At 39.2% G+C, this 25,352-nt stretch overlaps 1 protein-coding gene across 21 annotated transcripts in view; it reads right to left on the reverse strand.

Annotated features, from left to right (window-relative positions):
• The window catches only part of LOC101962607 (uncharacterized), a 122,432-nt gene that overhangs the window by 75,845 nt on the left and 21,235 nt on the right, over positions 1-25,352 (reverse strand). Inside the window, exon 4 of one of the 21 annotated variants that reach the window (XM_078030420.1) lies at positions 22,409-24,578. The exons of the other annotated variants lie outside the window; for them this stretch is intronic. Within the exon in view, the coding sequence (XP_077886546.1) occupies positions 22,646-24,578 (1,933 nt within the window). The 3' untranslated portion in view covers positions 22,409-22,645. Of the gene's footprint in view, positions 1-22,408; positions 24,579-25,352 lie in introns of those variants that run through there. 21 annotated transcript variants of the gene reach the window in all.

A 25,352-nucleotide genomic window follows, 5' to 3' on the forward strand; every position in this document is an offset into this window, starting at 1 on the left:
CCACACACACAGGCACAGATCATATCCATTGTCCAGGTGGTGAAGCTGGGGTTCAGCCAGTCGGCACTAATGCTATTCAGAGGAAAGAGAGGATTCTCCATCATCTAAAATGCACTGTCTTGTTCAGACAAATGAGTCCTGATAATTCTCTTGAAAAATGGGGAGTAGGGCCCAGGCCTGTGTCACAGGGCTGTGCCCTCCCATCATAAAGGGATCCTGACAGCAGAGGAGGGGCAAGAAGAGGAGGCTGCACCACATCCTTGCCTCACCCTCCAGCAAGCATGTCCTCCACCCTCCTGGGCCTTCTAGATTCTTCCTTCCAACCTCACTTGCTCACCCTGTCAGAGGAGGCCTTAGTTTATTCAATATTCTTTCCCCCTGGAATCCAGACATTATTTATTTCCTTGTAGATCTCTGCTTGGGCTCCATCAATTTCATAAGTTTTTTTGAAAATTCTTATCTATGGGATTTTCATTTCTCAGGAATTATTTCTTTTATGATTTCTGAAATTTCAATTCTTCCTGTGTTGCATTAACTCATCATAAAAATCAAATTTCTTTCATGCTTATTTATTTATGTCAATTTTAACTAAATTTTTCTCAATTTTATTTTACTATCTTCATCTAGACGGTTTACTTTGCTGGCAGCAAATTTTCTCAGGCTGTCTTTATCTGGCAGTATCTTTATTTTTCTTTATTATTAAAGGACAGATTTTCTGGACATAGACTCTTCAGGTGATCTTCCCTTACACTCTTGGAATATGCTACCCCACAGCTTCCTTCCAATGTTTCTGGTTGGAAGAAAACTAATAATCTCCCTGTGGTCGTCTTGTGCATGAGAAGTTTTTATCTGTTGCATCTAAGATTCTCTCTTTGCCTTTTCACAGTTTGTCCATGATGTGTCCAGGAATGGATATGTTTGTTTTTATTTTACAAAATGGAAGCATTGAATCTAGTGGTCTATGTTTTATATAATTTTTGTAAGTTTCTAGCCCTTATTTCTTTTTTAAAAACCTTTATTTTATTTATTTATTTATTTTTATGTGGTGCTGAGGCTCAAACCTAGTGCTTCCTATGTGGTAGGAAGCGCTTTAATACTGAGCCACAACCCCAGACCTCTAGCCCTTATTTCTACAAGTATGTTTTCTTCCCCCTTTTTTGAGTCTCCTTCCATATGTGTCAGTGGCCTTGCTGATGGGGACATCCAGGTAATGCAGCACCACTTGCTGGAAAGATCTCTGCTCTGTGTTGCTGTGTTGCCTCTGCTCCTTTACTGTACAGCAGTTGACTGTACTGATGCAGGTCTGTTTCTGGGCTCTTCTTTATCTTCCACTGACCTAATTGTCTATTCTTTCTCCAGTATCCTACTCTACTGGTAGCTGTTGCTCCACAGTAGGTCTTCAAGTCAGGTACTGTCAGCCCTCCAGCTCTGCTCATCACCAGTATTGTTTTAACTATTCTGGGATTTTGCCTTTTATTATAAACATTAAACTCAGTTTTTCAATCTCAACAAATTGACTCATCAGAAGTTTGAATCACATTCAACATATAGAGCAAGTTGGGAGGAACTGACAAAATTTTAATAATATTTAGTTTTCCTGTACATGTTATCAAATACCTTCTCATTAATTTAGATATTTTTTTATTTATTCCATCACAGTTTTACGTTTTCCTCATATACATCCTATAAATATTTTGTTAGTTTTCTTTCTGAATAATTAACTTGGGGGCTAATGAAAATATGATTTAAAAAAATTCATATTCTACATAGGTGAGGAAGAGATAGGTTTTTTCTATATTAATCTTCTATCTTGCAATTTGGGTATAATTACTTATTCATCCAAGGTGTTTTCTTGTTGACTTTATTTGATTTTATTTTTTTAAATTTGTTCCAATTAGTTATACATGACAGTAGAATGCACTTTGAAACATCATATAGAGATGGAGTATAATTTCTCATTCCTTTGGTTATACATGATGTAGAATCCCACAGGTCATATAGTTCTATATGTACATAGGGTAATAATGTCTGACTCATTCTACTAGCCTTCCTACCCATGTACCTCCTCACCTCCCTTCACTCCCTTCTACCTAATCTAAAGTAACTCTTTTCTTCCATAACCACTTCTGCATTGTGAATTAGCATCCGCATAGAGAGAAAACATTTGGTATTTGGTTTTTTGGAGATTGGCTTATTTTGCTTAGCATGATATCTCCATTTCCATCTATTTATTGGCAAACACTATACTTTGTTCTTCTTTGAAGCATTTTTTTTACCTATTCATCTGTTGAAGGGCATCTAGTTGGTTCCATGGTTTAGCTATTGTGATTTGAGCTGCTATAAACATTGATGTGGCTGTATCACTGTAATGTGCTGAGTTAAGTTCTTTGATCCAAGGACTGGGATAGCTGGGTCAAATGGTGGATCCATCCCAAGTTTTCTGAGGAATCTCCATCCTACCTTGAGGGGTAGACCCCACCTGTGCCTTACATGGAGGCTTTTAATGTGTGCTAATAGCACCTGCTGAGTGCCAATATCTGGGAGAGAGAGCTCCTGGGAGGTGTTCCTGCAGGTTTCCCAATCTTTCAAGGATGGCCCATCCCTAGTTTCCATGTCAGGCAGGGCAGAGACATGATACATGGCAAGCATGGAATGATAACCACTCATAGGAATCATGCCCTCTTTGATCTGCTCCAGCTTCCTTCTTGCATGTACTTGCAAGCTATCTGTATACTTCTTGTCTAGGTCTCTTGGTGAATCATTTTCTGAGATACTTCTTGATAATCTTATCAAGTCCCTTCCTGACTTTGTCTCAGAGATGATTTCTAGAACCTTCATTGGGAAGCTTTTTTAAGATCATCCTCAGACTATGCACCAGATCATTGCTTGAGTACTTCCCGACCTGTACTATTTCTTGTTCCTTGCCCTTCTGTCTGCTATTACCTAGAATCATGGGGCTATATTTGTGCTTGGCAATTTTGGGCTCAGTTGGGTCTAGAGATAACTGGATCTTGTGAAATACTCCACACCAGTGTTGAGTGAACCTTTTTTCAAAGTATCTTCTTACCTTTTACTCCAGTATCTTCTGGTGCTCATTGCTGATAAAATACTTTGGCAATCTAGCAGTGAACTTTTGTTTTCAGGAGGCCATGTGCTGGCTCTGAGATATCTAAAGATTTCCTGAGATGTTTTGACCACATAGGGTGAAGCCCCCATACTTTTTAGTTGTTTCTCCAAACGGTGATGTTCTAAGTATTAAAAAGGAGTCACAACAGAACATTGCATCCTTATCTTGGGTTGTAGGGCACAAAATGCAACAGGCACTATTCAGAGGTGAATGACTAACAGGATTTGGAGAGACAATGTTAGTTAGCCCTGGTTCTTAATATGAGCCAGTGGTGGGGACTGAGACCACCATACTGTTGGAGTGAAAGTTTGAAGTCTGACAACGGGATGGAGAGTGGGCTGGGAGAAAAATATCATGCAGATTCTTTATTCTGAACTTGTACTGGTATGGAATTAGAGAGTCCATTGAATAACATGGAGGAATGCCCAGTAGAGGTCGATGTAGTAGACACCAGAGACTTGCTGTTCAGAAAGCCCCACAAAACCTGGTTGCATTTCTGCTATAAGAGTTCTCCCAAGACCTTGAGGTAAAAAAGCTGCTGAGGAATAGAAAGCTGCTCTGGCTTGCCTTTTGTGTTTGAGAAGGGTTGTGGTTGGTAGTGTCCTGATCATTGCCCAGTGACTTTACTGGAGCACAGTAAATTCCTAGAGAATGAAGGGAATCATCTGATTCCTTTTTTATTCACAAGTTACAAATTTTCAGTTCTGCTCTCTTGCTGACCAGTATCTCCTGCAGTATCTGCTCATGAGAGTTGATGAAAAAGGTTCCTTCAGCCTCTACCTGTAAGAATGGTTGGTTTTCACAGAATGAGTCCTCTGGTGGGTGGGAACATGATTTCTGTGGGATTCTTTGTGTAAAGAGTTGAAGAGGCATCTGTCACCAGGAGAGGGATAAGATAGGGACAGGCTTGAGAGAACATGGCCTGAGACTGCTGGAACAGTAGAAGGCAATGGGACAGAAGATAGCAATGGAAGAGAAGAAGGTGATAAGACAGGAAATGGTGATGGGACTGAAGACGGCGGTGGGACAAGAGATGTCAATAGGAAAATGTTATGGTTTGGATGTGAGGTGTCCCCCAAAAGCTCATGTGTGAGACAATGCAAGAAGGTTCAGAGGAAAAATGATTGGGTTGTACAATTCTTAACCCAATCAGTGAATTAATCCTCTGATAGGGATTAACAGTGGCAACTGAAGTGGTAGGATGTGGCTGGAGGTAGTAGTTTATTGGGGGCATAGCTATGGGGTATATATTTTGTACCTAGAGAGTGAACACTCTCTCTGCTTTGGGGTCACCATGTGATCTGCTTCCCTCTGCCACACTCTTCATTCATGATTTTCTGTCCTATCTTGAACCCTGAGGAATGGAGCCAGCCTCCTAATGGACTAAGACCTCTGAAACTGTTATTCTTCAAATAAACTTTTTCTCCTTTACAATTGTTCTGGTTAGGTCCTTTAGGAACAGCAGTGAAAAAGCTGACTATAATAGAAAGCCTTGTGTTTTATAAAATATTTTAAGAGCTTCTAGTTAAGTCTTCAATTAGTTCAACATTTTTGTCATTCAAATTAGTTCTTGACTAATTATACAATTTCATGAACCTTATTCATGATTCCATGAAAATTACTTTATTTCATGATGGCAATGACAGTGAGGAAATTAAAAGGAATTGGTACAGTATTTGTTTCTGATATTAAATTAAACAGACACTACGGTTCTTATGCATGTTAAACTATTCTCACAGTTTGGGTTGCTAAAATCCAAAAGAATCACCTGCAAAATGAACTCCCCATCTTGTGATAGGTGTGCACAGTTCCAGTAGAGCAGATTGGCTGACATTTTAAAACATCTCCCTGGTCATGAATCACAGCTAATCTCCATAGCCCATGATCTGCCTGTGAAATGATGCTTTTTCTAGGAAAAGCCAGCAGCTGCTGCAGCTGACTCTGAAGTGTTTTCCTTAAAATATTTCTTTAAATGGAAAGAAATAGGAAAAAAGCTCAATGGAGCACAAGTTACTGGTGACAATCATTTAACTTCAGGCTTATTCTGCTGATCAATTTGAGGTACCAAGAAGCACACTCCAGGGAAAATCCTCTTGCAGAGGGCTCTGCTTCTAGGGCCTGAGGCTCTCAGTGGTGGTTCTGGGTCTGCTGGACACTCATGCCTCATGGTCACACACTCAGGTCCTCATGGCCCATGGCCCAGAAGTCAAGGGCAGATTCTGGGGAGTATGTTGAGTAAATAATAAGGAAAACAATAGCTGAAATACATAGGCATTCTGTAGAGGGGAAAATGATGATGGTAAGTCATTGAGTGTGCATCTTTGAAGGCACTGGGTTTCTCAAACTGTAAAAATGGATTGGAAATAGGGGCTGGGGTTGTGGCTTAGCAGTAGAGTGCTCATCTAGCACATGCAAGGCACTGGATTCAATCCTCATAAAAATAAATAAAGGCATTATTTCCAACTACAACTAAAAAAATATTTTTAAAAAATGAATTGGAAATAAAGTCAAATGACAGTAAGGAATAGGATAAAGTTACCTTGCACAGGTGTATCAAAAACCCTGAAAAAACAGGAGCTCTCTAAGGTTAACTAGAAAGAAACCCAAGGAAACCATGCACAACCTTCCCCTTAGAAGGTCCCCATGGTGTCCTTGTCTTCACCCACCCTCCCACATCCTGGATCTGGGTCCTCAGTTCATAATCTCTCTGAGGCCAACTTTTGACTCTAGGAACCCTTGGGAAAGAACAGTGTAGTTAGAACCTACTGAGCCAGATAGATTATGTGATTACAGTAGAGCTGGTTGCAGAACAAGAGGACTTAGGGCACAGATGAATCCAGGTCATCACCATTCCTTTGTTCCCTGACTGGAGCAGGTCAGAGCAAGAGGAGCTGGGCAGTGGCATAGAGCATGGCCTGCCTGGACATGGCTCTTGGGGTGCATCAAAGCCCTATGCCAGGGGCTGACTCCACCACTGAGGACTCAATTTCATGGCTCCCAGCTATACCCACCTCCTACAGGTCCCCTGCACCTGGTCTAAGCCACTATGGGCAGCTGGAAAAGTGATGACTAGAACCTCATGGGACTAGCTGGGATCTTTGTGGGCTCACTGAACGCAGAAGGCAAGAATGGTCATCACAGCCTCCAAGGGCCCAGAGGAGAGAGACAGAGAATGGCAGATAGGCAGTGGGTCTCAGTCAGAAAATCTGACTCTGCCAGGACACGAGGATTAGACCCCACTGATCTTGATGACAAACTAGATACACAGTTCCTTCAGCTCCCCAGGCCTCTCCACCCACATTCTGTAGCTACTCACTTTGGAGTAATACAGGATCCCACAAGTTCAGCAGCCTCTGCACAGTGGCTGTGAACTTGAAGAAATCATTACTCTCCTGCCTTCAGGGCTCAGCACCAGGCTATTTCTGGGCTCAGAAATGGTGTTTCTACTTGCATTCAAAGGACAAATTCAGGTCATCTCTGGCCTTAAGTTCCCACTTCCCATAGAATCCATTCATGCACTCATGAGTTACTTGTGGTCATGTTCCAAGTAATTCCAATCTGGTTCTGGCACACAGATTTCCATGACATTATACTTGGGGAAGAAGAGTGTGACAATGAATAAATACATACTGTAGATAGCAGTGGGCCAGACAGTGGCATGGATTAGGAAAAACAGACCTGCCCCTCCTGGATACTGTGGCAGATTTTTGGGATGGGGATTCAGGAAGAAGCCCATTGAGAAGAGAAGGAGCCCTGTATCATTGGGGAGTGGGCATTCCATGCACAGGAAAATCAAGCAGGGTTTTGGGGAAGGAACAGCATCCAGATGGACTAGGGAAAACCCCTCATGGGTGGAATGCCTTGGGTGAGGGGCATGGTGAGAGTAAGGCCACAGAGGCCCCCAGGGGCCACACCCTCCTGCAGGACTTTGAGGCAGTGAGTGAGAACCTGAGGTTATTCTAACCAGTTGGCATGCACAGGAGGATTTTGAGGAAGGCATAACACACTTAGTTTTCTCTGTAAGGATTTTTGGGATTCTGAACAGGAAAAGAAAGAAGGGGGAGGGAGGGGAAGGATACTGAGCTATTGATGAGGAGGGGATCCAAGGGGTCTCTCTCTCCCACTTGTGTTCCTTACATTCCAATGTTCCCAGATGTGGGAGACTGAGCCGTGTCCTCTGTCACCCCAGAAGACTCTAATGTGCTCCGGTCTTTAAGGAGCTATGAAAGTAAAGTGGAAAAGTAGGAAAGAACAAGAAAGTTTACACTAACAGAAAGTGTGCAGTCTCTCTCTATCCCTCTCTCTCTCTTTCCCCCACACATGGAGCACTGTTCTAAAGGATGAGGGCAGAGGGTGAAGTCTCAGTGCAGAGAGGGTTTGACAGTTCTCTTGCTGAAGCCAGTGATTATGGGCCTTCGTTGTAGTTGCAGCTGGATGGCTGCAGAGCTATTCCTATTTGTGTGTTTTGTGCCCTGCACTATATAATTCATAGTAGCAAAAAAAATCATTTCTCATTTCTGTCCCAGAATGACGTTCTGTTCTGTCCTGAGATTTCTCTTTTTTGAAGTGCATTTATTTATTTGAGGGGGAAAAAAAGAAGACAAAAAAGAATATTTTTTTCTTGTTGAGTGTGGCCTATGGGTTTCTTCCCTTTCTGAGTTCTCCCTTTCTCTTTGGTGGTAGGAAGGATGGATTACCCTGGAGGTAGAAAAATAAGAGGAGAAAGAGCCCCAGTCCACACACAAAGGCAAGGATTATATCCATTGCCCAGGTGATGAAGCTGGGGTCCAGCCATATGGCACTAACACTATTCAGAGGAAATAGGATTTTCCATTGTCTAAATTGCACTGTCCAGTTTGGAAAAATGAGTCCTGAAAGCTCTTTTTAGGACTCGGGCATGGGTCCTAGGCCTGTGTCATAAGGCTTTGCCCTCTCATCACAAAGGGATTCTGACATTAGGGGTGGGGGAAGAAGAAGGGGCAGTACCACCCCCTGCCCCACCTTCCAGTCCAGCATGTTCTCCTTATAGATCCTTCCTTCTGACTCCACCTGCTCACCCTGCCCGAGGAGACCTTAATTCATTTCCTGTTGTTTCTGCCTAGTACCCAGACATAGCCTGCTTCCTTGTAGATCTCTGCTTAGCTCCAACAATATCACACTTTTTGAAAACTGGATTATTTCTGTAATTGTTATTTCACAGGGATTATTACTTTCAGGTTCTCATTTCTCTGCAGTTCCAGCTTTCCAAAGTAATATTTTCTTTCCTTGCATTAACTCAGACATAGAATAGAAGAATGTTCTAAACTTATTTAGTTTTGTGAATTTTGAATAAAATTTCTTCATGATTCATTTAATTAATTTTTTAAATGTGTTTTTGTTTTAGATGAACACAAAACTTTTTTATTTATATTTATATTTATGTGGTGCTGAGGATTGAGCCCAGTGCTTCACTCATGCTAGGTGAGTGCTCTACCATTGATCCACAACCCCTTTAGTTAATTTTATTATCTTCACATAGAGGGGGGTCTTCAACAACAAAGAGAGAGAGAGAGAGAGAGAGAGAGAGATACAAACCCAGACACAAACCCAAATATTCACGTGTGATATGCATGCCAATTATGCATTCTATGATGTGTGTAGGAATGGCAGTTTGTTGTTGGTGGTGGTTTTTTGGGGGGATGGTATCGGAGATTGACCTCAGCAGCACTTAGCCACTGAACCACATCCCCAGCTCTATTTTGTATTTTATTTAGAGATAGGATCTCACTGAGTTGCTTAGTATCACTTTTGCTGAGGCTGGCTTTGAACTCAGGATCCTCCTACCTCAGCTTCTGGAGCCACTACAGCATTAGGCTCAGCATGGCTGTTTTTTATTTTACTAATGGGAAACATTGAATCCAGAGATCTGTGTTTTATATCAAGTGTTTTTTTTTCCCTTATTTTACAAGGAGTTTTTCTTCCTCCTTCTCCCTCCATTCTCTCTGAGTCTCTCCTTCCACATGTGTCAGTAGCCTTGCTGATGGGGATGTCCAGGTCATGCAGCACCACTTGCTGGAAGGATCTCTGCTCCATGCTGCTGTGTCCCCTCTGCTCCTTTACTGTACACAGGTTAGCTGTACTGATGTGGGTCTGTTTCTGGGTCATATTTGCTAATAATTCATTGCATGTTTTCTTCTTTCATGACAGATATTAGCCTATAGTTTTCTTGTAATCTTTGTCTGATTTTGTAATTATATTAGTGCTGGTCTGATAAAATATGAGTTAGAGGGTAGCTCCTTTGATTTTATCTTTTGGAAGAGATTTTAGAGAATTGATATAATTTCTTTCTTAAATGTGTTTTAGGAACTGGGAATTTATCTTGAACTGTTGGGACGGCCTTATTGATTCAGTATCTTTGATAAGTTACAGTTCTATTCAGATTGATCATTTCTTTTTGTGTTAAATCTAGCATATTTTCCTTGCAAGAAATCAGTACATTTCATGTAGTTTCTTGAGTTTAAGACGATTGAATTGTATTATTCCTTAATATATTTTTTAATGTCTATGAATACTATGTTGATGCCACCCTTTTAATATCTGATATTTATAGTTTGTATCTTTTTTCTTTGATATATTGTCTAGAGGCACATTGATTATAGTGATTTTTAATTAACAAATAATCACACATACTTATAGGTATAATGGGCAAATGTAATGTAATGATACATTATGGTAGGTCAATTACTGTATTCTACTCATTGTTTCACATATTATTTCTTTGTTGTGAGAAAATTTAAACTCTACTTTTTAGCAATTTTGAAATATACAATACAATATTACTATAGTTCCTATATTAATCAGCTTTTTATCTCTGAATGAAATACCTGACAAGAACAACTTAAAGAACAGTTTATTTTGGGTTCTGCCATCTCCTTCACTGGGCGCAGGATGAGGTAGAACATCATGGTGGAGGAAAGCTGCTTAGCTCATGGCAGACAAGAAGCATAGAGAACCAGGTGTGGTGGTGTGTGCCTGTAATCCCAGCATCTCCAGAGGCTGAGGCAGGAGGGCAGGAGGCAAGTTTGAAGCCAGCCTGAGCAACTTAGCTGGGCCCTAAGCAATTGAGCAAGACCCTGCCTGACACAATGTTTATTAATGTTACATTATTCCCTCAAAAGGCATACTTCCAGTGACCTACTTTCTCCAGCCATAACCACCTGTCTACAGTTAGCACTCAGTGGTCCATTCATATTAATTCATCCACATATATTGTGGATCTCTTAATGCAATCTTTTCACCTCTGAATATTTCTGTTATCCAAACCATGATAATCTCCATTTTTTACTGGACTTTTAAAAATGACTTCCCCATCTTTTGAATTTTGCAGTTTGAATATAATACCTGTGATTTTTGTTTGTGTTGTATAGTTTGCTTAGCTTGGTGAGGGAAGATGTTACTATCCCTGATTTGATCTCAGTCTTTCAGTGACCTGAAAGGAGCTACGTCAGATTCCTCATTTTCCTCACTAATGGGACAAGATGTCTGCAGGCAGCTGTAGTTAGATATTTCCCTTTCATATGGAAGAGTCATGGGAGTTGTTGTTGAATGTGTCTCCTCTTCCAGTTGAAGGGCAAATTCTGACATCATAGACTCTTGGGGCTCTGAGAATTCCACATAAATCCATACTGTCCTTTGGAATGTGACATCACAGAAATACAGTTCCCTGTGTCTCCAGCAGAGATTAACAAACCTGCAATTCTTGCCATTATGGATCTGCAGTTCTCTGGCTCTCCATATACTGCCAGAAGTCTTTGGAAGTGGGGTCACTCTATCCAAGAACACAAGAGCCCTGACTCTTCATGTAAAACTTGGACATCCATGGTGTCCCATCATCACAGACACCAGTACAATTGTTGTTGTTGTTGTTGTTGTTGTTTTGTTTTGTTTTGTTTTTTTCCATGTAGAGATCAACAGCCTTGCATGTATTTCTGTGGGCTCATTTGGTCCAGCTGAAGCCCATGGAACAGCTGAGGAGGGTGTGGCAACAGAGTCGAAAAGAGACCTCCAGAGACCAGTATCAGAGAACTCAATTCACTTTATTAAAATTGCATAGGCAAACTTTTATGCATAGCCTGTTACTGGGCAAATGTATCCGAGGGTCATAATGATCCAATGAGCTAGAAATACACTTATGAGAGGCAACCAATGGGCTAACAGGTCAGTGGCAGAAAAGCAGAAGGAAAAGAACATGTGGTACACCAGAGGGAAGTCAGGTTACCATGGTGATGGGGCTGAGTGTGGTTAGTATGCTAACCACAATTTCTGGGTTCAGTATGCTGAACCCTGATAGTCCCTCACATAGGAAACAAAGGCCATTTTCCAACCCATGGACCCAACATATTACCATCACAGAAGCCAAGTTTCCTAGCTCTTCACATAGAGCCCAGGAGTAGTAGTGCTGGGAGTCCTTGCATCATTGAGAACAACTTGCCTGTCTATCCATATAAAATCTAGCAGACCTAAAAATCCTAATCCCTGGATTAGTTAGTTGAACTAAACAATCATGCAAATCCTTCCTTCATTAGTAAAACATTTGCCTGTCTCTCCATACAAAGCTCAGCAGCCCTATGAGCACAAAAATAAATAGAAATCCAGTTACATGGCTTTTGACTCTTAGACCAGTGTCTCTGCAAATCCTGTTATCATAATACCTGTTTCATGGCTTTGAGTAAAGAAAAGCACTCCCGACAATCCTGCAGCCGTATAAACAAGTTCCTTGCTCTCTACTTAGAGCTTGTAGCACAGAAAGTACTGCTATCAGAGAATGTCAATTATATACCACTCCACAATGAGCTTGGCTTCTTTGCACATTGTTCCAATTATATAACACATATTCCATGTCACTCCAATAACAGTCCACCTATACTGGTAATTCTACCATTAATAGAACCCAAGTTATGGTTCTCCTCATAGAGATTACCAGCACTGTGGGTCCAGCCATTATAGAACCCCAGTCTCCTGGCTATCCACTGAGAGCCCAACAACACTCTGTATCCTTCTATCATAGAACCCAGATTCCTGGGATTCCCACATGAATCCCAGCATTTCTGAGAGTCCCTGACTCTCCCTGTGGAACCTATCTAACTTGGGTGTCCTGTAATCCTTTAAACCCTGCTTCCCTGGATGTCCACATACAGTCTATCAAACTTGTGATACTTGCCATTATAGAACATTCATTCCAATAGAATCAATGGCCCTGGAAATCCTACCATCATAAAATCCAATTTGCCTTGCTATTCACAAAAATCAAGCAGTATTAAAAACCCTGCCATCATCAAACTCCAGTTCTATTTATCTCCATGTGGATTCTAGGACCCCTGTGAGATGTCTTATAATAGAATCAATTCCTATCTTTGAACAGAGAGAAAAACAGCCTTGTGAGTCCTCTGATTATAGAACAACAATTGCTTGTGTATGAACATGGAGACAATCAGCACTGAGAGTCCTGCCACCTTAAAACTCCAGGTCATTCCGTCTCCAAATAGAGATTCCTGCTAGTTCTGCCATCATAAAATCCCATTTTCTGGCTCTCCAAGTAGGACTGAGAAACATTGCAAGAACTACAATTGTGGGACTCATGTTCCCCAGATCTTCATAAGGATCCAAGTTTCTCTGGATTTCCTATTACTATAGAATTCAGTTGGTTTAGTCTCCTCAAAGTATTCAGCAAAACCAGAAGTTCTGCTCTTACAGAGCATCAATTATGTGGCTCCACAGTAGCCAGTATCCCTACTTTGCTGTATCACAGCATGGTGTGTGAGGTTGGGTTGAGAGCATGGGAATGGGAAAAAAAAAAAAAAGGTCACATGGACATACACAAGCCCAGATAGTGGAGAGGGGAAATTACATAGAAGGGTGACTACAGCTATTAATAATACACTATGTATTCAAAGGCAAGAAACTATTCTCAATTTATGCCATAATATCAGTGAAAATTATTTCAGTTGAAAGGTGTAATTACTAATTAAAACACATACATGTACTTGCAAGGTTAAAGCATTACACACGTGTACAGCTGCTGAATTTCTAGATAAAATCTAATAGGCAACAAAGACACTCACTTTACATGGGGTAATGTTTCTTTTAGTAATAATATGGAAGAAAGAGAAAAAGTAAAAGTGATACGCAAGAAAGAAAGAGAAGAAACTACATTACCAGAATGAGAAAACACCAACACCTGAAACCATGTAGCAGGGGAGTCCTGTGGCAACTTTTCAGGGTCCTGATTGGAAAGTCCCAGACACAGCATCTTCTCCACAGGTGAGACTCTGAGATCTTATTCCCAGTGGGGCTCTTTAAATACAAGTTAGAGCCAAGAAAGCTCCATCCTAACAACCTGCTTGACCTAGTGATCCCCTCAAGGATCCTTCATCACCACACAAGGACTGGCCAGATCCTGAAGGAAGTTATATAGCCTTGAGAAGAGTGAATGACTGTTCTCATGAGTGAGCCAGAGCCAAACCCATAGAGGAGTCTGCATACTTTGAATGTTCCATGAAAGACATGCAAAGACCATGCAGGCATGTGGACAGGAACTATCTTCAAAATTTTTCTTAGCTATTTAATATTAAAACTTCCCTCTGAACCTCAGTTAAAATTCTTATATGTCATGAGAAGACATGGTGGAAATGGGCATGAAAGCTCAAGGCATACCCCTTGAAATGAAGGAAAATGGCTGTGACAGCATAACTGAAAAAGAAATTCAAGGATCATACACATTACTACTTCCACAATCCTCTCACACATAAAATTTATCATCAGATTGCAATATTTATATATCCAAACCAATTTAAATGAATTTAATGTTCATGTATACTTTGTTGACCCAAAGGGTAACACATGAAGAAAATATAGAGTGATTTTTAGTGTTTTAGTTTTTGAACATGATTTGTATAGTCTAGTGGCTCATTTGAATAAAAATTTTGTTTTTCTTTGTGTGCTGGCATGCGTTCCTCTAAGACCTAAAACGGAACAGGTTTAGATTATAGTACCTTATAAGGATTAAATTGTAGAGAAGTTTTGGGTGACTATGCCATACACTCTCAATTTGTACAGAATGCAAAAAGTATAAGAACTATTATAAATTATGAAACAAAATTAGAGGCATTGAAACTCAAAAAAAACATCTAACGTAATAAATTCTGTGGGCATTTTAAATGTCCTATGAGTATGTCCCCACCATTTTACACTTCTTTTGGTATAATTCCCTGCTGGGTGTCCAAAACTAAACAGGTGGCCCTCTGTTGGGATGTTTTTCTAAATTGTTGCAGGTCACTCAAGTCTCCTTAGGGGTTACTTAGGAAGTTTGTTCATGAGAACAAACTTGGCTTCTTCAGCCTTCTTTTCTCTACCAACCAGACTTGCCAAGAGCCAGGATGGGTTAGTATCCTATTGACCACATGGCTTCCCACAGAAGCACAGAGAATATTTCCCTCTTCAATGTCCCTCCTTTTCACAGAACATGAACTGTTGGCTCCTAGTCACTGGGGTCTTCATAATTCCAATGATTGGGAGAGCATGATCTCCAGATTTGTAGGCTCCACAGGACTCTCACTTTATGAGGTAAGTTGTTAAACTTGAAATTCAAGATATGGAAATCTGGTGCTTATTTTCATATCTCTTTATCATTCCTATAACTCTTGCAATTTCCCCATCATTACAAACAGAAAAAAACTAAAAAGACCTGATTTGTGCAAATAATACTTCCTAAATAAATTAAACTGAGAATAAAATGTATAGAACAACTAACAGAGATGTTATGGCACTACTTATCCTATAGAATGTTTTAGTGTTTCACAGATCCTTTAATAAAATGAAACAGTATGGTATCTGTAACATGATATCATTCCTTATGTGACAGTGTTAACATTTTAACATTCACTTTTATTTAGTTATAAATTGCATACACAATCTTAATACAAGTAAAAAATTCCTGTAAGCAGTGCATGGTGGCCCATGCCTGTAATCCTTAGCCTGTAATCCTTGGGAAGCTAATTAAAGAACTTTCCAAGTTCAGAGCCTGCCTCAGTGACTTGGCCTTCAACTCAATAAGAGGGTCTCAGTGGTATGCATCCCTGAATTCAATACATGGTACCAAAAAAAAAATGGAAAACATTAACATTCAGTATAAAATCCCCCCAAATAGATTCTTCTTAGATATACATGACAATATATTTTGACATAGTATACATACAGGGAGTATGATTTATGCTAATCAGTATCATTCTTGTGGTTCTGTATTATGATGAGATTCATTGTGACATATTCATATATGGATATAGGAAAATTCATTCTATTTTCTTTTCTATTCCCATCTGCTCTCCTTTCCTTCACTGCCCTGTATAATCCACTGAACTTCTATTCTCCCTCCAACCCACTCATTGTTTTGTGTTAGCGTCCACATATCAAACAGAACACTCAAACTTTGGAATCCTGGGATAGGCTTATTTCACTTAGCATGATAATCTCCAGACCCATCCATTTACCTCCAAGAGTCATAAATTTATTCTTTGTTATGACTAAGTAATGGCCCATTGTGTATATATACCACATGTTCTTTACTCATTTGTCTGTTGAAGGTACCTAGGTTGGTTCCATAGCTTATCTATTGTGAATTGAGATGTTATAAACATTGATGTGGCTGTATCACTGTAGTATGCTGATTTTAAGCCTTTGGGAAAATACCAAGGAGTGGAATAACTGGGTTGTTTTAGTCAGGTTTTTGTTTTGTTTTGTTTTTGTTTATTGTTTTTTTCTGCTGTGACTATAAGATTTGGCGAGCAATTTTCGAGGATAAGAAGTTTATTTGGGGGGCTCACATTTTCAGAAGTCTCAAACTACCGATGGCAGGCTCCATTTCTTGGGGCTAGAGGTGAGGCAGAACATCATGGTGGAAGGATATGGTAAAGGGAAGAAGCTCACATAATGATCAACAGGCAGAGACCCCGCTTGCCAGATGCAAAATATATACCCCAAAGGAAAGCCCCCAATGATCCACCTCCTCCAGCCATATTCTACCCAACTTCAGTTACCACTCACTGAATTACCATCAGGGGATTAATTCACTGATTCTGTTAAGGTTCTCAATCATTTTCCTCTAAACCTTCTTGCATCATAATGAGCTTTTGGGGGATGTCTTATATCCAAACCATAACACTTGGCCCCCTGACCCTCCAAAGCTCATGATCACCTCACAATGCAAAATACTTTTAGTCCATTCCCAAGAGTCCCCATAGTCTCAACATCTTAAAGATTGCACAAAAGCTCAAGTCCAAGTCTCCTCTGAGACTCAGAGAAAGCTCACATCATAATACCTGTTAAATTCAGAAGCAACTTATAAGTATCCAATATCTAAAGGCAGAGAGTAAACATTTCCATAACAAAAAAAATGAGGGCATAGGAAGAAGGGATGGGAACAAAGCAAGACCAAAAATCCAGCTGGGGAAACAAGTCCTGTAGTCTTGTGTCCAGCATCTGGAGCACATGTCATGATGTTCTCTCAAAAGGGCTTATGTAGCTCTGCCCCTGTGGCCTGGTTTGTTGTGGCTCAAGTGGTTTTTCTGTTGGTTTGTCCGCTTCACTCCTACAGCTTTCCACAGAGGATGTTCCATGGTTACTTACATTTCTTAATCTTGGGGGTCTCCACTGCAGCTTTGGTTTCCTCCTCACAACTGCATGCATGGCCCTCTTAGTGGGTCCCCACAGGGACTCTGACCCTGCTACACTTTTCCTGACCTCACAGGCCTTCCTTTGAAATCTTGCAGGAAGCCTCCATATCCTCAACTTCAGGATCTTGCATTCCTGCACAACCAGAATGTGGTTGATGTCAAGTCTCCAGGCACCCTGGCTGCAGAAGCCTTGCAGTGCTGAGGTGGCCCATCAAATTGGGGGGAAAAAATTCTTAGGACTCCTGGGGAAGAAGGGTGCCCCAGTGGTCTCTTCTTAACAGAATTTTTATTTTTACTCCCTAGAGTCTAAGATGGCATGGTCATACCAATTCCTGAGATGCCCTCAAGCCATCTTTCTCAGAGTCTCTGGGCAAAGTCTTCAGCATTTCTTGAATGAAAGTAAGGTCCTTAACAATTGCATCTTCCTTAGTCCCAGTTTTACTCCCTCCTTTAAAGTCGAAGTTTTTCAACTCTTTCTGCTATTGAGTGTTACAATAAACTTGGCTAAAAGACACAGCAATAACCATGCCACTTCCTAAATGCCACGCTCCTTGGTTTTTAGTTTGATACCATCCTATTTATTTTATTTCAAGATTTTACTTCTTGCACTTTAGGAGTCTTTTTGCAAAATTCAGTTCCTAAGCAAACATTATGGATAATGGAGCCTACATCTTTTTCTATTAGGAACAAGACTCTGGTCTATTGCACAGTCCCTAGGCATTAGATCCACTTTGACTTGTATACAAGGTGAGATAGAGGATAAATTTCATTAACCTACATATGGATTTCCAGTTTTCACAGCACCATTTGTTGGAAAGGTTATATTTTCCTCAATGTATGATTATGGTACCTTTGTCTAGTACGAGATAACTGCATCTATGTGGGCTTGTCTCTGTGCCTTCCATTCCTTTCCATTAGTCTTCATCTCTGTCTTGATGACAATACCATGCTATTTTGTTACTATAGCTCTGTGGTATATTTTAAGGCCTGCTATTATGATGCCCCCTGCTTTGCTTCTTGCATGGAGGATTGCTTTAGCTATTCTGAGCCTCTTGTTTGTCCAGATGAGCTTCATAGCTGCTTTTTCTATGTCTATTAAGACATCATTGGAATTTTAATAGGAATTGTATTCAATCTGTAGGGCTTTCGGTAGTATGGCCATTTTGACAAGATTAATTCTGCATACCCAAGAACGTGCGTGAGGTTTCCATCTTCTAAGATCTTCAATTTTTTTCTTTCATGTTCTGTAGTTGTCATTGTAGAGGTCTTTCACCACTTTTGTTCGACTGATTCCCAAATATTTTTTGAGGCTTTTGTGAATGGGATAGCTTTTCTAATTTCTTTTTTCACTTGACTCATCATTAATGTGGAAGAATACAGTTGATTTAAGTACTTTTTATTTTCCCCCTGATTCCTTCTGCTAGTCATTGGACATTCAATATCAGTCACCAGGTGTTAGAGTAGCTTCTGCTTTATCATTGATTTGTAATTTCATTCCATTATGATCTGACATACTGCAAGGTATTGTCTCTATTTTTCTGTATTTGCTAAAACAGTCTTTGTGGCCTAAGATTTGGTCTATTTTAGAGAAGGATGTGTACTTGTGAAGAGAATGTGTTCAGTGATTTATGGATAAAGTGTTCTATATATGTCTAATAAATCTAAATTATTAATTTTCCTTTTTAGTTCTATAGTCTCCTTTAGTTTTTGTTTGGAGATCAATCCAGGGGTGAAAGAGGCATGTTAAAGTACCTAGTATTATTGTTGTGATCTATTGGAGTATTGAAATTGAAAAGGGTTTTTAATGAATGTAGATGCTCCATAATGTGAGGTATAAATATTTAGGATTTTTTTTTGATGTATGATTCCCTTAAGCAGTATGAAATAAACTTATTTGCCCCTTCTGATTGACTTTTCCTTGAATCCTTTCATGTGATATGAGAACAGAAACCCCTGCTTACTGAAAAATCCATGTGAATGATATGCTTCTTCTTACCTTTTTACCTCCTGTCTATGGATGTCTTTGCCTATGTGAGTCTCTTAAGAACAGCACATTGTTGCATCTTGTTTTTAACCAAATCAGACAGTCTATATCTTTTGATTGAGGCCATTTACATTCAATGGTATCAAGAAATCATTTTTATTGCCTGTCACTATTTTCCTGTTTTAACTTGAATGTTTCTCCTTTGATTGATATTCTTCTAGCACAGTCCTTCCCTTTGCCACTTTTTAATCTTATTTTTCCATTTCTTCTTCATGAAGCATTTTACTGAATATGTTTTGTCATACAGGCTTTCTGGTTGTGAATTCTATCATTTTATCATGGAAGGTTTTTATTTCACTATCAATTCTAAAATTTAATTTTTGCCTTAGCTGGCATCCATTTCCTATCAGAAATTGGTAAATGTTATTCCAAGACATGGTACCTTTAAGGATCTAGATTAAAAAATCAGCTGAGAGATGAACTGGCATACCTCTAAATGTGACCTGTTTTTTTCTGAAGGGGGTTTAAAATGTATCCATATGGTGTACATTAGGCATTTTCATAATAATGTGCCTTGGTGTGCTTCTGTTTTGTATATTTTGTATATTTTGGCTCTTCTATGCCTTTTTTATTTGATTTTCCATTTGATCCTTGGAGATTGAGAAAATTTCAGATTATTTGATTGAAAACATTGTATATTCTTTTCATTAGTATCTGTGATGATTCATGAATCCCAATAAATCTTACATTTAATCTTTTCATGTTCTCCCATATTTCTTGGAAGTTCGTCGTAGTCTTAACATCTTTTCTCCAGGGTCAACTTTATTTTCAAAATTTTATAGTTTGTCTTTTTTGCATGAAACTATCTTCCAAATGGCCTATTCTGCTGGTGATGCTTTCTATTGAATTTTTAGTTTGATTTATTGATTCCATAATTTTGAGAATTTCCTCGTGTTTTTAGAATATCTATATCTTTATTGAAGTGATATTTTCACTTCCTATGTTTTCTCTGATTTCACTCTTTACATTGTCCTTTACCTCACAGATCAGTTTAACTATGAACATTCTAAACTCCTTGTCTGACATTTCTTCCATTCTGATATTGAAGAATTCTGCTATTATAATGTTATGCTTTGGGAAAGTTTGTCCCATGCCTTTTCATATTGTTTGAGTCTCTACCATCGAACAATACGGATCTGGGGCAGTTGAGTTTCTACACTGTGGACTTAGAGTGTCCCAGAAGGTTTCCAGTACCACATAGTTTAGAGGAAGACAAATAATAACAACCACTGCAAACAATATATAGCACTAAACCAAATATTTACTGCTATAACATATAGAATGCTAACTGTCACAATAAACAGAGTTATGTAATCAGTTGTTACCAACATTAAAAGTAGTTAAGTTTGCAAAAAGGTTTAAAATTTCAAGTGGTGAACAGGGAGGAAAAATTGAAAAAAATGTGCAATGGAGTGAGTAGGAGGGAGGAGAGAAAGTAGAGAAAAGGAGAGAAAGTAGAAATTAAAAAGTAAAGATGAAAGAGAACAATAGTTTGTGAGCAGAAGAAAGGAGTCTCAATGGAAATAAGTAGAGAAAAATATGTAAAACAGAAATAGAAACAAATTAAAACTAAAGGAACACAAAACAAAACTGAAATAACTAAGCAAACATCTTAACCCTCAAAATACTTAACAATGAAAAATGACTGCCTTCTGAAATTGCTACAAGAAAGTGAGACAACTATGTGTATGTAAAGTGTCAATGAAACACTCAGGTCACATTAAACAGAAAAGAAAAAAAATTAAAAATACTTCAGTGGAATCAAAGAATTATTTCCATTGTAGTTCAAAAAAGTCTTGGCTTTCCTTCTCTGCAGTGTTGGGTGGGGTGAGCTGTAGTATGATCTTTGTTCCACAGACAAGGTGGGGTCACGGGAATATGAGAGTAGATTACGAAGGCAGAGACCCTGAAGGTGGACTTTAGACTGAGGTAGAATCTATGTTCTTTTTCAAATGCTGATTAATCTGAGGTTCTTAAAATCAGTTCACCTCCAGGACTCCAACAGTTGCTAGTCCATGATAGGGGACTGCATCCTAGAAATATACCATTGGATCTATTTGTATGGCTAAGGAGCTAATCCTTTCTCCCCTCTACACCCACTGGTCCCATGTTTTCGGGGCTCTCAGGTTGGGTCTCCAAATTTAATCACTCCCACATCTGCCCTTCTGAATTCCTGGCCAGATGAATCTCCCCCAGCTGGTCCTGTGAGCTGCTGGACTCAAGGAACAGGGAGAGTTGGGTAGGAGTCCAAAACTTATACATATAAATATAGACTGTTATGGTTTAGATACAAGTTGTCTCCGAACTCTCATGTGAGACACTGTGAAAATGTTCAGAGGTAAATGATTCTAAAACTTAATTTTGCAGGGTATATTATCCTTCGCTGGCATCCTGTATTACCCTGTGTAAAGGCTTCTTCACATCTGATTTTGTTCTGGTCACTTAGGTACACTCTGTTATGCATGTGGGCTTTCCAGGCCTATATTTTAGGCCTATGTTGGGTTTGCCTGGAATTGGCTCCCCCAGGTGACAGCCTCCATGGCACAGCTACAAAATGAATTATGTCACTGTCCTCTGCAGGAAGCTGGAGGGATGTGGCATCTTTTCTTCACTAGGATATGGTGCAGCATACCTTTCAAGCTAGTCTAGGAGGGATTATGCTCTCTAATCTCTCTGTACCCAGACATGTCAATTCTGTCAATGCTCTTATCCCTCCAATTTTCTCAGAGGTTCTACTTCAGCTGGTGCTGGGAATTGTTTCCTTATTTTATTGCATCCAACTTCCTGGGTCCTCCACCTTTTGAATGGCCAGTATTAATTCCCAGTAATATTCCTTGTATTCATACACCTTGCAGAGAAACTACCTTTCTTGGTCTCATGCACGGAGCAACCAAAACAATTACCTTCTCTATTCTGACATCTGGAAATCTCCCCTCAAATATGATAATTCTGATGTAAATTATGAAAATCATGTTTTCTCCAGTTTTTAAAAGTGAGAGCATTTGGTAATGTTTGATTTAAACTACACTAATATGCTTTCAGTGTGGAACCTTATCTGCACTACACTGTTTCTGTATTTCATTGCTTCTACCCCAATATAATAAAGTTTAATAAATCTTAAGCAAAACTTAAAACTTAATTATCTTTTCCTTTATTAAAGTAATTTTCCTCAATAGCCTTCACATGCACCCCGATATGTGGTATAGATAAGAACTTTAGTATAATTCTTATATTTGAAATGGATTTTTCTAGAGTACATGTTTTCTGTTATCTAAAGAATATATTCTGAAACAATGTCATTCCATATTAGCTTCCAAGAATGAGGCTTCATATTTTGAATAAATTTTGAAAACTGATTAAAGTTTTAGACACATTACTTATATTTTTAGGGTTTCTACAAAACTATAAATTCTCCAGATTTTAGTAATGGTTGAACCATGGCTAAAAGCTTTAATAATTTTTCCTCCCTCCCCCCCTCCCTCCCTCTCTCCCTCCCCCCCCTCCCTCCCTCCCTCCCTCCCCCCCCTCTCTCTCTCTCTCGTATAAATTCTTCAGGGACTGAACAATATATGAGTGAACAACTGTTGCAAACGTTGTCAATTTTTTTTTTTACATTTCTATTTCTATCTGCAATGATTCCTCTGGTGTGGAATAAGTGTTGAACCATTGTCAAATGTTGACAGTGGCATGTTTCACTTGTAGAGGCTCCCTCCAGTATGGATCCTTTGATGTAGTGTAAGGCATGATTTTCAATCAAAACCTTTGACATTATTTACAATGGTATGGCTTCTGTCCAGTATGAATTCTCTGATGATCAATAAGGTATGACCTTTGGTTAAAACCTTTGCCACATTTTTCACATTTATAGGGCTTCTCTCCAGTATGAAATTTCTGGTGTTTGGCAAGGGTTGATCTATGACGAAAAGCTTTGCTACATTCTTCACATTTATAGGGCCTATCTCCAGTATGACTTTTCTGGTGTTGAGTAAAGATTGATATGTAATTAAAACTTTTGCCACATTCTTCACATGTGTACGGCCACTCTCCAGTATGAATCCTCTGGTGGTCAGCAAGCTTAGCTCTTTGACTGAAAGCTTTGCCACATTCTTTACAAATGTATGGCTTCTCTCCAGTATGAATTCTCTGGTGTGCTTTAAGTTGTGATGTTTGAGCAAAACCTTTGCTACATTCTTTACATTTGTAAGGCTTCTCTCCAGTATGAACTCTCTGATGGCTAGTAAGGCTTGATTTTCGACAAAAATCTTTGGCACATTCTTTACATTTGTAGGGCTTCTCTCCAGTATGAATTCTCTGGTGTATAATAAGATTTGATCTGTAATGAAAGCCTTTGCCACATTCTTCACATGTGTAGAGATTTTTTCCAGCATGATTTTTCTGGTAGTAAACAAGGTCTGATCTTTGATTAAAAGGTTTGCCACATCCTCCACATTTGTAGGGCTTCTCAACTGTATCAACACTGTGATGTGGAGGAAGGTTTTGAATTTCATTAAAAGTTTTCTTACATTCTTTACATTTGTAGGACTTTTCTCCAGTATGAATTTTCTGGTGTTCATTAAGATGTGCTCCTTGCTTAAAACCTTTGCCACATTCTTTACATTTGTAGGGCCGCTCTCCAGTATGAATTCTCTGGTGTTGAGTAAGGCCTGCTCTGAAATAAAAGCTTTTGCCACATTCTTTACATTTGTAGTGCCGCTCTCCAGTATGAACTCGCTGGTGTTCCTTAAGATATGATCTTTCTTTAAAATCTTTGCCACATTCTTCACATTTGTAGGGTCGCTCTCCAGTATGAATTCTCTGGTGTTGAGTAAGGCTTGATTTTTGACTAAAACCTTTGCCACATTTTTCACATTTGTATGGCCGCTCGCCAGTGTGAATTCTCTGGTGTATCTTAAAATATGATCTTTGTTGAAAACCCTTGCCACATTCTTCACATTTGTAGGGCTTCTCTCCAGTATGAACTCTTTGGTGGTGAGTAAGGGTTGATCTTTGACTAAAACCTTTACCACATTCTTCACATGTGTAGGGCCGCTCTCCAGTATGAATTCTCTGGTGTTCAGCAAGCTTTGATCTTTGATAAAATCTTTTGCCACATTCTTCACATGTATAGGGCCGCTCTCCAGTATGAATTTTCTCATGTTGAGTAAGACTTGATCTTTGACTAAAACCTTTGCCACATTCATCACATTTGTAGGGCCGCTCTCCAGTATGACTTCTCTGGTGTGTTTTAAGTTGTGATGATTGATGAAAACCTTTGCCACATTCTTCACATTTGTAGGGCCACTCCCTTGTATGATTTCTCTGGTGTGCAGTAAGCAATGATCTCATATGAAAATCTTTGCCACATTCTTTACAGTTGTACTTCTTTCCATTATAAGAACCTTGGGGTTGAGTAAAGATTGAAAAATTCTTCAAGGATTTGGCATATTCTTCACACTTGCAGGATTTGTCTCCAGTACAAAGTATCTGGCATTGATTATCAAGTGAGCTTTTTGTTTTGTCACTGCTATGAAATCTGAGATGTTCAGAAAGGGTTGAGCAATTATTAATGGCTGTGACACATTCTTTACACTTGCATGGCTTCTCTCCAGCACAAATACTCTGATGCTTAACCGGGGGTGATCTTTGATTAAAACTTTTGCCACATTCTTTAAATTTGTAGGGTTTATCACTGTCATGGTATCTGTGGGGTTTAGAAAGGGTTGAATGATTAAATGCTTTGATACATTCTTTAAACTCATAGGACTCCCTTCCAGTATGAATTCTCTTCTATTGAGTAAGTTTTGCAATTTAATTAAGTGCTTCTTCATATACCTTACACTTGCAAGTCTTGTATTGCCTGTGAATTATTTGGATGGATACTTAAGTTTTAAGCATTGAAGTAAGACTTCACATTGTACATCTTTAGAAAGGTTCTTTGAAAAATGGAGCATATTAATGATTTGTGGCATTGCAACCTATATTAAAATTTTTGAGTTTCCTTTTATTCATAATTTTTATCACCAATACAAACACACTAGTACTTTAATTAGAGTAGTCACCTCTAATAAAGGTGTTTCACTACATATGTAGCATACTTTCTGGAAATCTATGTCTGAATTTCCATGAAGGGGTAAGAACCTCTCTACAATCATTGAAATCGTATGTATGGATACAAGGAGAAATTATTGCTTTATGGCAGAATAATGAACATTTGGAAAAGAAACTCTCAAAAGGACCACTTTTAGAAACTTGTCCTTCACTTTTAAATCTCTTTTCTCTACAAAAGTTTGACTAGAATTGGTCAAGTTAAAAATTGAAGCATGTACTAGGATCTCTTTTCAGATTTTCAACATTTCCTTTCAGAGGAAATGTATGTTTCAGAGACTGCTGTAGGGGCTAGGATTGTGGCTCAGTGGCAGAGCACTTGCCTGGCATGTGTGAGGCACTGGGTTTGATTCTAAGTACCACATATAAA

The sequence above is a fragment of the Ictidomys tridecemlineatus genome, chromosome 13 (assembly GCF_052094955.1).
Source record: "Ictidomys tridecemlineatus isolate mIctTri1 chromosome 13, mIctTri1.hap1, whole genome shotgun sequence".
In the NCBI taxonomy this organism is placed as follows: domain Eukaryota; kingdom Metazoa; phylum Chordata; class Mammalia; order Rodentia; family Sciuridae; genus Ictidomys; species Ictidomys tridecemlineatus.